Source organism: Rhinoraja longicauda, chromosome 18, assembly GCF_053455715.1.
Source record: "Rhinoraja longicauda isolate Sanriku21f chromosome 18, sRhiLon1.1, whole genome shotgun sequence".
In the NCBI taxonomy this organism is placed as follows: domain Eukaryota; kingdom Metazoa; phylum Chordata; class Chondrichthyes; order Rajiformes; family Arhynchobatidae; genus Rhinoraja; species Rhinoraja longicauda.
Genome location: NC_135970.1, coordinates 17,213,180 through 17,230,412, shown reverse-complemented (window position 1 = coordinate 17,230,412; position 17,233 = coordinate 17,213,180). Strand labels below are relative to the sequence as shown.

Genomic DNA, 17,233 nt, shown 5'->3' with positions numbered 1-17,233 from the left:
GTTGATCAAAACCAAAATCATCAGGTTTTTCAGGTGAAACTCAATGCTTTAATCAACTAAACCATTTAGATCCACAGAATTGTTGCAGCCCAGAAAGAGGTGCGCCAATCCCATGCCAGCAGTTCATACAAAAGTAATCGAGTTTGAATTGAATTGATTTGTCATTCAAAAATAAATTTGAACGAAAAGCAAACAAAACGCACAATTACATAATTTAACATAAACATCCATCATATTGACTCTCCTCCAGGTACCTCCTCACTGTGAGTGAAGGTAAAAATAATTCTTATCTCTTCCTTGCTTCTTCTCCTGCGGTCAGGCAGTCAAACTGCTGCGTCAAGGCGATCGAGGCTCCTGATATTGAAGCCGCCGCCGGGCGATGGAAGATCCTGCGGCCGAATCGCGCCGGGCGATGACAGGTGCTGCGAACGGGCTGATTCAAGTCTTGCGATTCGGGGCGGACTAAGCTGCTGTGGCTGGAGCTCTCGAAAAGTCGGTCACCAACCAGGCACCTGCGAGCTCCCAATGTTACAGTCCACAGGGCCCATGGCCGAAGCCTCCAAAACTCGAGTGGCAGCCGCAGTCTCAGTGCCACCACAGCCCCTGAAAGTCAGGGAGCTCCGCGAGTCTACAGACTCTGCGATCGGAGCCCTCAAGGTCGATACCAGCTAGAGGCCGCCTGCTCCTCGATGTTAGGCCGCAGCGCGAATGGAGATAAGAGGTCCTAACTTCTGGCCCTTTACCGCTGACTCTGCATTTCCTTTCCCTTCGAGTATTTATTGGCTTCTTTCGTTGAATCTTCTATCACTATTTCAGGTAATAGCGAAATCCAGCTTATTTTATGAAAAAGATGTGTCACATGTCATCTTTCATTCTTTTGCCTGCAACTTTAAAATTATTCCTACAATTCTCAACCACACTGCTGTTGCAAACATTTTCTCTTTATTCACAGCAGGACCTCCCACATAAACCTCAACATACAAATGCCAGAACAAACCTCTCTCCGACAGAAATACTTAAATAAACTGTGACCATTAACAACATAGCCTAACCTTAAAACACTGAAAGTTTCTGACATTCAGAAACAGGTAACAACGCCCCAAATCTATTTAACAAAATCAAAATATTTTAAAGAATAAGGAAATAAGGAAGTAAAAATGTGTAAAAGATCTTTTTGAGAAAGGATCTTAGCTCAGAAAATTAAGAAATAGAATCAATTTGGGTGGAGCTAAAAAAAACATTAGGGGTCAGAGCTGCTTATAGTTCCCAATAATGGTAATAGAAACATAGAAAATAGGTGCAGGAGGAGGCCATTTGACCCTTTGAGCCAGCACCGCCATTCATTGTGATCATGGCTGATCATCCACAATCAGTAACCTGTGCCTGCCTTGTCCCCATACCCCTTGATTCCACTAGCCCCTAGAGCTGTATCTAACTCTCTTAAATTCATCCAGTGAATTGGCCTCTACTGCCTTCTGTGGCAGAGAATTCCATAAATTCACAACTCTCTGGGTAATTTTTTTTTTCTCACCTCAGTTTTAAATGGCCTCTCCTACATTCTTAGACTCTGGCCCTTGGTTCTGGACTCCCCCAACATTGGGAACATTTTTCCTGCATCTAGCTTGTCCAGTCCTTTTATAATTTTATACGTCTCTATAAGATCCCCTCCCATATGACAGTCCCGCCATCCCAGGGATTAACCTCGTGAACCTACGCTGCACTGCCTCAATAGCAAGGATGTCCTTCCTCAAATTAGGAGACCAAAACTGCACACAATACTCCAGGTGTGGTCTCACCAGGGCCCTATACAACTGCAGAAGGACCTCTTTACTCCTATACTCAAATCCACTCGTTATGAAGGCCAACATGCCATTAGCTGTCTTCACTAACTGCTATACCTCCACGCTTACTTTCAGTGACTGGTGTACAAGGGCACCAAGGTCACACTGCACTTCCCCTTTACCTAATCTGACACCATTGAGATAATAATCTGCCTCCTTGTTTTTGCCGCCAAAGTGGATAACCTCACATTTATCTACATTGTGCTGCATCTGCCATGTATCTGCCCACTCACTCAACCTGTCCAAGTCACCCTGCAACCTCCTAACATCCTCTTCGCAGTTCACACTGCCCCCCAGCTTTGTGTCATCTGCAAACTTGCTAATGTTACTTCTAATTCCATCATCCAAATCATTAGTATATATTATAAATAGTTGCGGCCCCAGCACCGAGCCTTGGAGCACTCCACCCGCCACTGCCTACCATTCTGAAAAGGACTCATTAATATAGGGTAGAGTCCAAATCAAGGCATTAGATGGTCTAATATTACAAGGTTAATATGGTAATGATGATGGACTAATTTACATCTTAATAGGCAAAACAATTAATAATGTAAAATATTAGCTGAAAATTTGCACTCTGCTGCTGGAATCCATGTTTGTTAGTGCACAGATGGGAAGTGCTGAAAGGACCAGGGGGTTAAGGGATATAGACCACATCCAGGAAGATGTGTAAAGTAAATTGACATCATGGTCAGCACAGGCATCATGGACTGTAGGACCTGATTCTATGCTGTCCTGATCTATGGTTTTGCTCTTTCTGCCAAATGTTTTACATTGTATTTCTCTATGTGGCATTGCACAATCACTGGCAGACTTACAAATATAATCCAACGTTGAAGATCATTACACTTTTTTTTTTAACCACACCTTATTTCATCAATGGGTTGTTTCTTAAATAAGCATTTCCATTTTGCCCATTCACGTCGCAATTTGCCTTCTTCCTTGTGAGTGTGTTCCTAAATAAAACATAAAACAAATCACAATCTCAAAAGGCTTAGATTACTAAGTATTCGGAAACTGATATAAAAGTGAGAGTATTTATTCACAAAATGCTGGAGTAACTCAGCAGGTCAGGCAGCATCTCAGCAGAGAAGGGATGGGTGACGTTTCGGGTCAAGACCCTTCTTCAGACTAAAAGTGAGAGTATTTCTGAATCTTTTTCTTGGGTCACAGACAGATTTGTCAGTGAAATCTTCAGTCTGAGCACTTGTTTCTGTTGGTACAAGGCATTTACATAGAAATTGACCCCCTCCTTCCAGGTGAAAGCTCTATGAAAAACTTTAAACAAAATTTGTACTCAAATAATAAAATATTATATCACTTAAATATTTACACTAATTTATAGGTTATTCATGTTATTCAGGATTGACAACTTATGCAAACTCCTCACTTCTTTGCATAAAATGCGTGTAATTCTATCATGCTGAATTTACGAAACACTTTTATTGTGACTAATATTGCAAGGTCTTCCGGAAATGTGAAAAATAGTCACCGAGCATGAATAGAATTAAATTATTTAAGCCATGATCTTGTTGGTAGATTTTTTAGAAAATTACAGCATGCTGAAAGACAGTGAAATATGCAAATCGAATTGGAAAATCTGGGAATCTGGATTAAAGATAATTAAATGTTCTAACACTGAACGTACAGCAGAAGGAAGCATGATGAAACTGAGTATTAACTGAAATGGTGCTCAGAAACATAGGGGTGGAAACATAGGGGTGTGAAAAATTGAGAGATAAACTAAAGCCCTGGTCCCACTTAGGCAATTTTTTAGGCGACTACAGGTGACTAGGCTGTCGTCACACGATCGCCAGGGTGTCGCCTGTACGGTCGTGAGTCGTCTCCAAAGAGTTGTAGTGTTTTTCTGGTCGCCGCTGGATTTTGAAATGTTTAAAAAATTTTGGCGACTGTTGGTTTGACGCCAATGATCATAGCTTGACATCTCCTGACGTAGGTGCTGTTGTAGGTTGGTGCCAGGTGACATAGGTTATCGCCGGTGCTGACTTCAGTGAATTCCATTGGCGACTACCGACGTCAACGTTTGTCAACTGGCGACAGGTACCTGCGTCAAAACCGGAGGCGAAAAAGACGTGAATTGTCTTCAGTTGTTGCTGTCAGGGTCAAGCTTGTCGTAGCTTGTTGTCTTTATGTCACCTTGGTAGACATAGGTTGACTTCAGTTGTCGTAGGTTGTCGCCTCTGTGGTCGTTGGTTGTCGTAGGCACGGTCGTAGGTGGACATCCTAAGTCGCGATGATTGGGTCGCCGGTTATCGGTGGCTTGCCATTGCTTGACGTCGACTAGGTGGTAGGTTGTTGTAGCTTGTCATAGACATTGTCGTAGGGGGGTCCAGTTACCGTTTTTTCCGTGACCTGCTACGACTATGACAGTCGCCGGCAGTCGCCTTAAAAATCACCTAAGTGGGACAGGTACTTAAGGGAACAGGCCCTAAGGCCCACCAAATCCACACCGACCATCGATCCCCCATTCACACTAGTTCTATGTTTTCCCATTTATACGTTCACTCCCTACATACTAGGGGGCAATTTACAGAGGCCAATTAACCGACAGCCCCACATCTCCTTGGGATGTGGGAATAAACTGGCACACCCAGAGGAAACCCATGTGGTCACAGGCTGAACGTGCAAACTCCACATAGACAGCACATGAGGTCATGATCAAATCCATGCCTTTGGAGCTGTGAGGCAGCAGCTCTACATGCAACACCACTCTGCAGCTCATAGATAGAGCATGGAGAATTTATAAACAAACTTGAATTCAATGCATTTTTTGCAGAGTGGCTGTTTGATTTTGCCAAGATGAGGATTAATGCTTAACCAACGCACAGGAGTTGGACTGCCTACTTTGGTGAAGATAAATACTGGATTGGAGAAAGGGGCAGATCTGTAGATAAGCTAAGTTCTTGAGTTAAAGAAGACTCTACTTGCATATAGTATTAGACAAAAAATGAAAAAGATAAGAGATATTCATTTGCTTTTAAGAAAATGTATTTATTGTTATCCTTGTGCTGCACAGTAGTTTTACAATATACCTGCAAAATTCTTTAATTGATTTAGTGGAGCTTGACAGCAGGCAGTAAATCCAATTGTACACCTTCAGGTCGAGGCATGTGCAGGAGTTTAGGACTTGGGGTGGGGGATGCACGGAACATGTTAAAATATATGATGCACATATATTTATAGTCCTAGCATGATTCATATTTAAGCTGGGGATGGAGGGCCAACTGCCCCTCCTTTTGGCCCCTGAACTCAACATTATCCTGGGACCACAGCTGAGAGTGAGACTTTCTCGGACGTCAAGATGTGATTTTATCTGTTTTTTAATATTTTTGATTATAAACAGTAAAAATAAATTAATAGATTTAAAAAAAATGAAATTTATTAAAAGTATGTTAGAATATAATCTCAAACAAGTAATTTGCCATAACATTTGCCTCCTAAATCTTTACCGCACATTCCTGATTGAAAATCTGAGGCTCAAATCCTACACATGTGTTGACCTGACATAGGTTACAGGAGACATTTCTCTAGTATGATGCTGAAGAATCCGAGCAAGACTGTTTTCCACCATTGAAGCAGAGCAAACTGACAGGTTCTCTATGTCATGCCCCGACTTCCATTTTTCACAGCACGTGACTAAAATGCCATGTTTGCTTAGTTTCAACACTTAAACCCTGGCAGGTCCATTTAGAACCATCAGCAAGATCTGGCCTTTGTATGCCTGAGACTATGTACATTTCAGTTGAATGTCAAATGTAAAACTAGGGCTATAGCTTTTGGTTCAAATGATGGTAAAAAGATTTATGCTACTATTTGTCCAAAATCAGATTAATCAAGATTCAAGAGTGTTTTATTGCCCTATGTCCCGGAACAGAACAATGAAATTCTTACTTGCATTAAAATTACTTGAAATTAATCAGTCATTTTATTTACTGGTTGTTGTTTTGCCCTAAAGAAGAATTGCCTGGTAAGTTTTCTTGCTTATATAAAAACATTGTTTTAAAAGTGTGACTGCACATGATAAATGCAAGGATTTTATAGCAGAATGAATAATATTATTTACCTCATGAAGTGGAAAGACTGCATGAAATGCACCAACTTTCAGTAATTTGTGCAGAGAATTGCTGGCTACAAAGAAATTGGGAAAAAATGGCACAATTTGACCAATAGCAATGCAATAATAAATCACGTTTTTCTATATAACTGCTAAAAGTTCCAAACCACCTTAATACAAGTTTCTCAATAGAGTCAAAACTTACAAGATAGGATATGAATATGGTTGAAAAGATTAAGAGGTGATATAATTCAGCAAAACTGTGAAACCAAGCACGGGTTGTAGATTTTATCACAAAGGAAATACCTGTGATATAAGATCCCAGTTTTAAAGTAAGAGACAAAAATAAATCTTGATTAAAGAAAGCAAGAAGAATCGGGATTGTTACAAAGTGTGTAGGGATTAGAGGAAAAGAGTTATAAAACAAGGACAAAGCAATTCGAGGTAAGTGGGAAGAATGTCATCAAATATGAGTTTTCTCTTTGTATCATGCACAGGTAAAAAGGAAGATTGGCTTTAGTTAAGAATTCCCTATGCTTTTGCAATAATCTTCTGAACTTGTCCTGAACCGGAATCCCCCACCCTCAAAATGCCTCTCATCCTCTCATCCAATATGATCAGTCCATTTTGTCCTGCATATGCCCATTTCACGATTTTGTGTATCTTCCTAAAGTTTGTTCGACCTCCTGCCTTTGACTTTTATGAGCTTTGAAGTCATGCCCTATTAACTTCATTTCCAAAAATTCAAATGTTTATAACTATTTCTGACGCAAGGAAACAAAAAACATTGATCCATTGAAGCACATTGTCACGGTCAAGATGAAGTGAACAAGATAAATAAACCAGGGGCACAAATGAGCGAGGTGGTAGAGATGCAGTGGGAATCACTGAATGATATGGTTAATTTTCCTTTATGCCCATGTAACATTTGGTCTTGGCTGCCTGTCAGTACCTTTGGTGGAGATGGTTAGAAAACACTCCTGCTGCTTCTAGCCCAGAAACAGTGGAACGTATTTTTCCAACCCTGATCAACTCCATTTCATAGAAACATAGACATAGAAACTTAGAAAATAGGTGCAGGAGGAGGCCATTCGGTCCTTCGAGCCAGCACCGCCATTCATTGTGATCATGGCAATCAGTAACCTATGCCCAACTTCTCCCCATATCCCTTGATTCCACTAGCCCCCAGAGCTCTATCTAACTCTCTCTTAAATTCATCCAGTGATTTGGCCTCCACTGCCCTCTGTGGCAATGAATTCCACAAATTCACAACTCTCTGGGTGAAAAAGTTCCATCTCACCTCAGTTTTAAATCTATTCTAAGACTGTGGCCCCTGGTTCTGGACTCCCCCAACATTGGGAACATTTTTTCCTGCATCTAGCTTGTCCAGTCTTTTTATAGTTTTATATGTCTCTATAAGATAATTTCCTTTCATACGTGACCGAGACTGGAGAAATGTAAGCAAGAGAGATAACAAATAGAAAATATATTGCAATAAAGGTGCCAAGGTCACCAGTGGAATGGCTATTTTGACAATTATAGTTATTAGTACAATTAATATATTACAATTTAAGATAGGATTTTCAATGAGAGGCATAAATAGTGTAGAGTCAGAACCTTTCTCCCAGGATAGAAATGTCAAAAACTAGAGGGTGTAGCTTTATGGTGAAAAGTGCAAAGTTTAAAGGAGATGTGTGGGTTTTTTATTTACACAGCGGGTGGTGCCTGGAATACATTCCCAGGGGTGGTGATGGAGGCAGATAGGATGGTGACATTTAAGAGACTTATAGATTGGTACAGAATGGAGGGGTATGGATCATGTGCAAGCAGATGAAATCATCTTATTTTGGTATCTTGATCAGTACAGACATTGTGGGCCAAAGGGTCTGTTCGAGTACTTTTCTATGTCTTATAATTCATTTTAAAATTAAAAACAGCCTTCATAACTTCAGAAAGAATAAATGTACTTATTTACACCTGTCCGCAATTTTGTGTGATCAGTCAATTTGTCATAATTCCTGTTTAATTCCTGTCCCATTGTTTAAAATATATGCTGTTTACCATATAGCAGATCTTCATCTGGATCATCATTTGTTGAATACCTGGTTTTCCATAGAATAAAGTTTATAATTCGAATTCTGCGATGAACACAAAAATTAAGCTTGATTAATATATGAGATATTTTTTCAAAAGTGAGGAATGCTGCACATGTATGAGTAAAGCTTAAAAATAGAAAGGTGCTATCACTTTGATGGGGTTACACTATTGGGCCTCTCAATAGCCGATGGGAGACAGAGAAACCCTATTATAGGAAGATTATGGAAAGATTTAAAAGCTACAGGGTTGTCGTAGACACTGACTTAAATATCCTCAACATTGACAGTGACTTCCTCACATCATGAGGCATAGACAGGGCAGAATTTATGAGATGCATCCAAGAGGGTATCTTGGAACAGGATGCATAGTCCCATTAGGAGAGGGACCATATTAAACCTTGCATTGGGATTCTGGCCAGGTGATTAAGGTTTCAGTGGGAGAGCATCTTGGAAATAATGATCAAAACATAAAGTTTTTAAATAGTTATGTAAAAGAATAAACCTGGATCTTGGGAGAAATAGTGCTAAATTTGGGGAAGGCATATTGCAATATTATTAAACAGGAACCAGGGAGTGTAGATTTGGAGCAGCTATGATTGGAACAATCTACATCTGAAATGTGGGAGTGGTTTAAAGGCCAGCTGATAAGATTCACGATCAGCATGTTCCAATAAGGAGGAAAGACAAGGATGGCAAGGTTTGCGAACCTTGAATGACAAGAGATGTTGTAAATTTAGTGAAAAAGAAATAGTGACGAAGGTTATCAAAGGATATAACAGATATAGATTAGTTGTAGATATCAATGGAGAAATGGCAGATGGAGTATAATCTGGATGAGTATGAGGTGTTACACTTTGGAAATCAAGTGTAATGGGAACGTTTCCTGTAAAGGGCAGGACCCATAGGAACATTGATGTACAGAGGAATTTGGCGTGCAAGGGAACTTAGCTCTGAAAGTGTCAGCACCAAGGAGAGGGTAACAAAGAAGGTGTATGACATACTTGCCTTCATCAGTCAGGGCATTGAGTATAAAGGATCAGAAATCATATTGCCCATTTCCAGATGGCTCCTTGCATACACCCCTGGATAGATCATAATGATGTTTAGACCCCTTCAGTATAAAGTGTAATTATTTTAAGGGTTGTGTTAGACCTGAGGATTAAAAGTGCGATAGAGCATCTAATGTTATATGACTTTTGATACATAGCTGTATTCAGTCACTGAATTTAGATAGAAGTTGAGTGCCTTCATTTAAGGATGCTTTTTGGCACAACAAAGATGATGAAGGCTGGATGGTGCTGCTCGAGGGAACACAATGGCAGTAATTAAGTGAAATAAATAAAGCATAGGGTTCTCTACATCTAGCAGTGATGATGGCAGGCAGTGGATGTGACAGATATGCTGATGGTTTGAAAAATACAATGGGTCTCAGCCATTTGCTCGATATATGGAACAAGTGGAGCTGTTCCTCTAGTCTAGACGAATAATATAATTAGAATCTCAGCAGAGGTTAGAGAAAAGCAACACAGCAATAGGTGAACAGTGGAAGGCAATGTTATTGTAGGACGTAGGATTGAAGATCTACATGACATGGGCAAGTATTCTAGAAAGGATAAGATCTCTCACAAGAACACTGTAAACATGGGATATTTAATTTAACATCTTCAGAGATTTTCAATAATTACAAGTTTGGCACAATGCAGCAAAGGAAATGTTCAGTAAATATGATTAGACTACAGACTTTGGAATATGCAGTCCGCTTTAGGTCAGGTTTTCTGAGCTCATTTAACATGGAAAAGATTTATGAAAACTCAACCAACACACTGGATTCAATGATTGAGAGACTGTGCTGAAGAGATACAAGTCTGGAAACTGAATGCCAGCAGGGAACAGTCAACAAAAAATAGTAATGGCATTGAAACGCTGCAGAGATCCTCTATCAGATTTATAATGCGATATAATTTGTGTGTGGGGATGGAGAAACGCTGTGAAGTTTATGTGGTATATCTGCCTTCAATATTACGTAATGGAGGGAATGAGTATTCTTCAATGCTCTGTTTAGTGATAAAATACATAATTACAGTATAAGAGAGAGTTATGATTTTTAGTCCAAATGCATGTTGTAATTCCAATTTGATCTGTCCTATTCCATGAGGTAAAACAATGCTAAATCTGGTTTAATGAGAAGAATCAGACATGCTTAGCTAATTATTAAGTGCACATCATTAACAGTAAAAACATCAATACCTGGTTGATTTTAAAATGGTACTCTGTTTAGAGTCATTATATCTTCCCAGGGAGATGTTTAAGTGATGTATGTACTTATCAAAGATCTCTTCACGAGCTCGAATTCCAAAATACAGATTGTGGGCATCTTCTTTTTCCTGGGATAGAAGAAAACTTATTTTTATGTTTTCTTTAAATAGTTTGCATGCTCTTACATTTTAAGTATACTTTTATAAAAGTAGACTATAGAAATTGTTTAAAACATTTTGGAAGACTCGATTCCACCCTGTAATTGAAATGCAAAAAAACTGTAGATATTGCAAATCTGAGACAAAAACAGAAAATAAAATGCAGGCTCGCCGATCCATTCACTGAACACCTCCGCTCAGTCCGTCTTAACCTACCTGATCTCCCGGTGGCTCAGCACTTCAACTCCCCCTCCCATTCCCAATCTGATCTTTCTGTCCTGGACCTCCTCCGTTGTCAGTGTGGGGCCCAACACAAATTGGAGGAACAGCACCTCATATTTCGCTTGAGTAGTTTACACCCCAGCGGTATGAACTTTGATTTCTCTAACTTCAGATAGCTCTTGCTTTCGCTCTCTATCCCCTCCCCATTCCCTGTTCTCCCACCAGTCTTACTGTCTCCGACTAAATTCTATCTTTCTCCCGCCCCTCCCCTGACATCAGTCTGAAGGGTCTCGACCCAAAACGTCACCCATTCCATCTCTCCAGAGATGCATGACTGTCCTGCTGAGTTACTCCAGCATTTTGTGTCTCGTTCGATTTAAACCAGCATCTGCAGTTCTTTCCTACACATTTTGTCCACTCCACTGCAAAATCTCCTCTAGGTATGTCTACTTTGAAGTTCTCCTCCTCTCTCCGACGAGAGTTCAGCAACATCCTCTCTCTCTGCTCCCCTTCTTTGATTCCTCCTTCCCTCCGACCATGTCTTAACCCAGACCCGTTACCACAGCCACATTTGTTTTCTTGGGACTTGCCTGCGCCTCCATCTTTTCCCTCGTGGATTCCAGCTCCGGTTCCAGACATCCCAGTTCGGACCCAACCCGGACTATAGGTTCCAACAGTCGATCTGCCATTTCTCACAACAGTTCTCCTTCCATGCCCTGCGTTCTACATTGGTTGCGTCGGTACCAATAGGCCCTCGCTCTGACTCTCCCACAGCTCCGGGCCTCACTCACCCACACTTGCAACGGACCCCAACTGCAGTTCATCCAACGCTAGATCCACGCTCTCAACAAACGCTTCCTTTCCTACCTGGACTCCACAAAGGATCGCAAACTGACTCGCCTCCAGACCGTTCCCTCCACTGACACTCCTCGACTCGTCCCCCGCAGGCCTGGGGCTCCACCGCTGGCCTGCGCCGCCTGCCTGAACACCACGAGGCCCAGTCCCACAATGCCATTGCTGCCACGAGGAACAGCACCAACACTCACCGCCTTCCTGGCCTTCTTCATCACCACTGAAGAAGTCGCCGTCGTCATCCTTCACGGCCTCCCCTGGGCCGCTGCCGCTGACCTTCGCCGATTCCCCGGGGCCGCTGCCGCCGACCTTCATGGCCTCCCCGGGACCGCCGACCTTTACCGACTCATCGATGACACCAACCATCACTGCCTCCCCGGCCTTCTGCTGACCGGGACTACCGACGCTTTGTCCAATTACCCGGACTCCAGCCCAACAAGGGCCTCCACTAGCGACTCCACCGACTCCACCGACTCTCGACACTCCACTGCCCACCAGTGGGCCGCAGCCATCGCCTTACCCAAGTCCCAGGCTCAGCACCGGGCCCACAGTCTCCATGATGCAGACTCCCACACCACGGGGCCTGCCTGTGCTGGGTCCTACTCAGGATTCAGGATTCAGGATATCTTTATTTGTCATCCAAAAAACACGTTTTTTGGACGAAATTTAGTCACCCACAGTCCAACAATAAGAGCAACAAAACAAGCAAATTACACAACCCCAACCAACACCAAAAAAAAGAAACATCCATCACAGTGAGTCTCCTCCAGTCCCCTCCTCACTGTGATGGAAGGCCAGAATGTCTTTTCACCACCCCAGCCGTCTTCTCCCGCGGTCAGGCCGTTGTCGTTGCCACGTTCCAGGCCGCGCCGGACAGTGAAAGGTCCGCAGCGGGCCGACCCAAGCCCTGCGATCCGGGGCGGGCGAACACGCTGCCGCTGCTGCTGCACGTCAGGGCGGTCATGGCTCCCGACATTGAAGCCCCCGCCGGGCAGAAAAACATCCTGCGGCCTATTTCAGGCCGCGCCGGACGGTGAAATGTCCGCGGCGGGCCGACCCAATCCCCGCGATCCGGGGTGGGCGAACATGCTGCCACTGCCAGAGCTCCCGATGTCGGCATCCATGCGGCCCGAGCCTAATGCGAGTCGCAGCCACTCCCGCAGCCTCCGAGGAAGGCCGGCTGCGCTGATGGTGAGTCCGGTCCGCGGGCTCTGCGAACCGGAGCCCTGGTGGCCGCCAGCTCCAGGAGTTGGGCCGAAGGTAGGCTGCAGCAGGAACGGAGACCTGACCCGGAAAACAAAGGTCTTCCCCCCTCCTACAGGGAACCACAGTGGGGGTTTACATTCTGTCTTCCCCTTTTAGCCAGGTGCCCCCAGCTACTCCCCACCAATCCAAATGTCTTCATGCCCCCCTCCTCTCTGAACACCCACCATCCCCCCACCAGACATCGCCTCGGCATCCATCTACTCACCTGCCCTCATCTGACCCCAAACCCCACCTTTGCCGTGTGTTCACCGTCCCCCCTGACCTCCCCCTTTCTGATACGGAACGGTCTGTCCTCAACAGAGGCCTCGCCTTTGTTCCCCTCCGCCCCCACCTCAACAAGTTCCGGGTCCGCCACGATGTAGAGCTTTTCTTCCGTCACCTCTGCCTCCATGCCGTTTTCTATGGGAAGGAGTCTTCACCACCAAGTGATGACCCCTTCTCCCATCTCCAACGGACCCCCTCCTCTTGGATTCCCCTGGATGGCCCTCTACCTTCTTTAGACCTTTTCATTTCCATCTGCCGGCGGGACATCAACCGCCTCAAATTTTCCACTCCCCTGACTTACTCTAACCTCTCCCCGCTGAACGTACAGCCCTCCGCTCACTCTGTAGCAACCCCGACTGGATAATCAAATCCGTCGACAAGGGAGGTGCTGTGGTAGTCTGGCGTGCTGACCTCTACCGGACTGAGGCCAGGTGACAACTCTCAGACACCTCTTCCTACTTATAGACAATGGACAATAGACAATAGGTGCAGGAGTAGGCCATTCAGCCCTTTGAGCCAGCACCGCCATTCAATGCGATCATGGCTGATCACTCTCAATCAGTACCCCGTTCCTGCCTTCTCCCCATACCCCCTAACTCCGCTATCCTTAAGAGCTCTATCCAGCTCTCTCTTGAAAGCATCCAACGAACTGGCCTCCACTGCCTTCTGAGGCAGAGAATTCCACACCTTCACCACCCTCTGACTGAAAAAGTTCTTCCTCATCTCCGTTCTAAATGGCTTACCCCTTATTCTTAAACTGTGGCCCCTTGTTCTGGACTCCCCCAACATTGGGAACATGTTATCTGCCTCTAATGTGTCCAATCCCCTAATTATCTTATATGTTTCAATAAGATCCCCCCTCATCCTTCTAAATTCCAGTGTATACAAGCCCAATCGCTCCAGCCTTTCAACATACGACAGTCCCGCCATTCCGGGAATTAACCTAGTGAACCTACGCTGCACGCCCTCCATAGCAAGAATATCCTTCCTCAAATTTGGAGACCAAAACTGCACACAGTACTCCAGGTGCGGTCTCACCAGGGCCCGGTACAACTGTAGAAGGACCTCTTTGCTCCTATACTCAACGCCTCTTGTTACGAAGGCCAACATTCCATTGGCTTTCTTCACTGCCTGCTGTACCTGCATGCTTCCTTTCATTGACTGATGCACTAGGACACCCAGATCTCGTTGAACTCCCCCTCCTCCTAACTTGACACCATTCAGATAATAATCTGCCTTTCTATTCTTGCTTCCATGTCCCCACAGATGAGCACCAAGCCTTAATATCAAACACCATTACTGATTTCACAACTTCCGACTCTCTGCCCTCTAAAGCCTCCAACCTTATAATTCCCCAGCCCCGCATGGCCCGATTTTATCTTCACCCCAAAATCCACAAACAGAACTGTCCTGGCAGACCCATTGTTTCTGCTAGTTCATGTCCCACCGAATTAATTTCCACATATCTCGACTCCATCCTATCCCCCCTGGTCCAATCCCTCCCTACCTATGTCCAAGCCACCTCACACGCTCTTCGTCTCCTCACTGACTTCCGTTTTCCAGGCCCCCACTCCCTCATCTTTACTATGGATGTTCAGTCACTCTACTACTACATTCCCCACAAGGATGATCTTGAAGCCCTCCGTTTCTTCCTCGACTGCAGAACCAGCCAATTTCCATCTACCAATACTCTCTTCCGCATAGCAGAGTTGGTCCTTACCCTCAACAACTTCTCCTTCAACTCCTCCCACTTCCTCCAAATCCTATGGGCACTCGCATGGGCCCCAGCTATGCCTGCCTCTTTGTAGGGTACGTCGAACAATCCCGGTTCCAGGCGTACACTGGCACTATTCCCGAACTCTACCTCTGCTACATTGATGACTGCATTGGTGCTACCTCCTGCACCCATGCAGAGCTCACTGATCTCATCAACTTCACCACTAATTTCCATCCTGCACTGAAATTCACTTGGACCATCTCCCTACCGTTTCTAGATCTCACCGTCTCCATCACAGGAGACAGACTATTGACCGACATCTACTACAAACCTACTGATTCCCATAGCTTTCTTGACACTTCTTCCCACCCTGCTTCCTGTAAAGACTCTATCCCCTACTCCCAATTCCTCCGTCTACGCCACATCTGCGCCCAGGATGAGGTATTCCATACAAGGGCATCGGAGATGTCCTCATTCTTTAGGAATCCCCTCTTCCATTATAGATGAAACTCGCACTAGGGTCTCCTCGATATCCCGCAGCTCCGCCCTTGCTCCCCTCCCCCCATTCGTAACAAGGACAGAGTCCCTCTTGTCCTCACCTTCCACCCCATCAGCCGTCACTTACAGCATATAATCCTCCAACATTTTCGCCGCCTCCAACGGGATCCCACTACTGGTTACAATTTCCCATCTCCACCCCTTTCTACTTTCCTCGGAGACCGTTCCGTCGAAACTCCCTGGTCAACTTGTCCCTTTCCACCCAAACCACCCCCTCCCCAGGTACTTTCCCCTACAACCGCAGGAGATGTAACACCTGTCCCTTTACCTCCCCCTCGACTCCATCCAAGGACCTAAACAATCTTTTCAGGTGAGGCAGAGGTTCACTTGCACCTCCAACCTCATTTACTGTATCCGCTGTTCCAGGTGTCAACTTCGTACATCGTCAATCGTTTCGCTGAACACCTCCGCTCAGTCCATCTTAACCTACCTGATCTGCTGGTGGCTCAGCACATCAACTCCCCCTCCCATTTCCAATCTGACCTTAATGTCCTGGGCCCTCCTCCATTGTCAAAGTGAGGCCCAGCACAAATTGGAGGAACAGCACCTCATATTTTGCTTGGGTAGCTTCACCCCAGCGGTATGAACATTGACTTATCACACTTCAGATAGCCCTTGCTTTCCCTCTCTATCCCCTCCCCTTCCCAGTTCTCCCACTAGTCTCACTAGTTTGACTACATTCTATCTTTGTCCCGACCCTCCTCTCAGACTGAAGAAGGGTCTCAACCCGAAGCATCGCCCATTCCTTCGCTCCAGAGATATTGCCTGACCCGCTGAGTTACTCCAGCATTTTGTGTCTACCTTCGATTTAAACCAGCATCTGCTGTTCTTTCCTACATTAGATGCTGGAGATTGTCAACAGAGCAGGCAGCATCTTTCGGATACTTATCTTTCCAACAATAGGTGATCCAACACCTGTTCATCTATTCCCACCATTCAGGTGAAGCAACAATTCACGTGCACTTTAAATTTAGTGTATTGAATTCAATACTCAGTGTGTTGCCCTCTAGATTGAAAGAAAAAACTGATGACCACTTTTCATCCTTAAATTTCTGCAATCTTTATCAGGCCTACAAGCCTAATAGCAAAGCTCTAAACTGCTGGAGGAACTCAGTGAGTCAGGCAGCATCCGTGTCTGGAACTGGACAAACAGCATTGTGGGTTGGGACCTTTCTTCAGACTGAAACATTGCTGGTCCATTTCCTGCCACAAATGCTGAGTCTCCAGCAGTTTGTTTTTTGCTCAAGTTCCACATTCTCTTGTTCCAGTATCTCCAGTCTCTGTGTCACCTCTGTCTTTTTAACATCTATAAGCCTTCACTCCACTAATTCTTTCCACTTCCACTCTTCTGACTAATAGCTTTATCAGCGGTGGTATTTGAACACTTGGCCCTATGCTCTGAGATTATCGTCCTCTACCTCTCCGGTTTTCTCCCCTACTGTAAACCTAGAGATACCTCACTATGTTAGCATACAATGTAAATGCCGTTGATGTAGTTCTTCTTTGAGACATGCACTGACCAACAACAATCTGTCAATGTTTTTTTTTTCCGCAGAGGAAGGATTTAGGTACAGTGGAACAATCACAGCTGGCAGGGTGACTAACAGGAGGCAGGTAGGTGGGTGTGAGATAAAATGCTATGTAACATTGTAACATAAACGGCAATTGCTGCATCTTCAGCATCTTCTGCTTGCTGCAAGCTATTTAACATATGAGCATACACTGGACTGTGATTACCATAGTAACTTCTACTGATTCATGGAAATATGCTATTCTTGTTAAAAACTCCAACAGTGGATTCCTAACTTTAACAAAACTATGATATATGTTGGATTAAAATTATCCACTACCACAATGTGCCATGTTTGTATATCTAATAAGTTCCACACTTTAAAATCCCTCTCAAAAATCATTGTTCAAATGAAGAA

The 17,233-nt window shown here is 44.3% G+C and overlaps 1 protein-coding gene across 1 annotated transcript in view; it reads right to left on the bottom strand.

The window, feature by feature from the left end:
• LOC144602081 (anoctamin-9-like) overlaps window positions 1-17,233 on the bottom strand; it is a 69,660-nt gene that overhangs the window by 39,639 nt on the left and 12,788 nt on the right. Inside the window, exons 4-7 of the mRNA XM_078414775.1 lie at window positions 10,260-10,396; window positions 7,978-8,054; window positions 5,926-5,990; window positions 2,709-2,797 (exon numbers count right to left, since the gene is read on the bottom strand). Of these exons, the coding sequence (XP_078270901.1) occupies window positions 2,709-2,797; window positions 5,926-5,990; window positions 7,978-8,054; window positions 10,260-10,396 (368 nt within the window). The remainder of the gene's footprint in view (window positions 1-2,708; window positions 2,798-5,925; window positions 5,991-7,977; window positions 8,055-10,259; window positions 10,397-17,233) is intronic.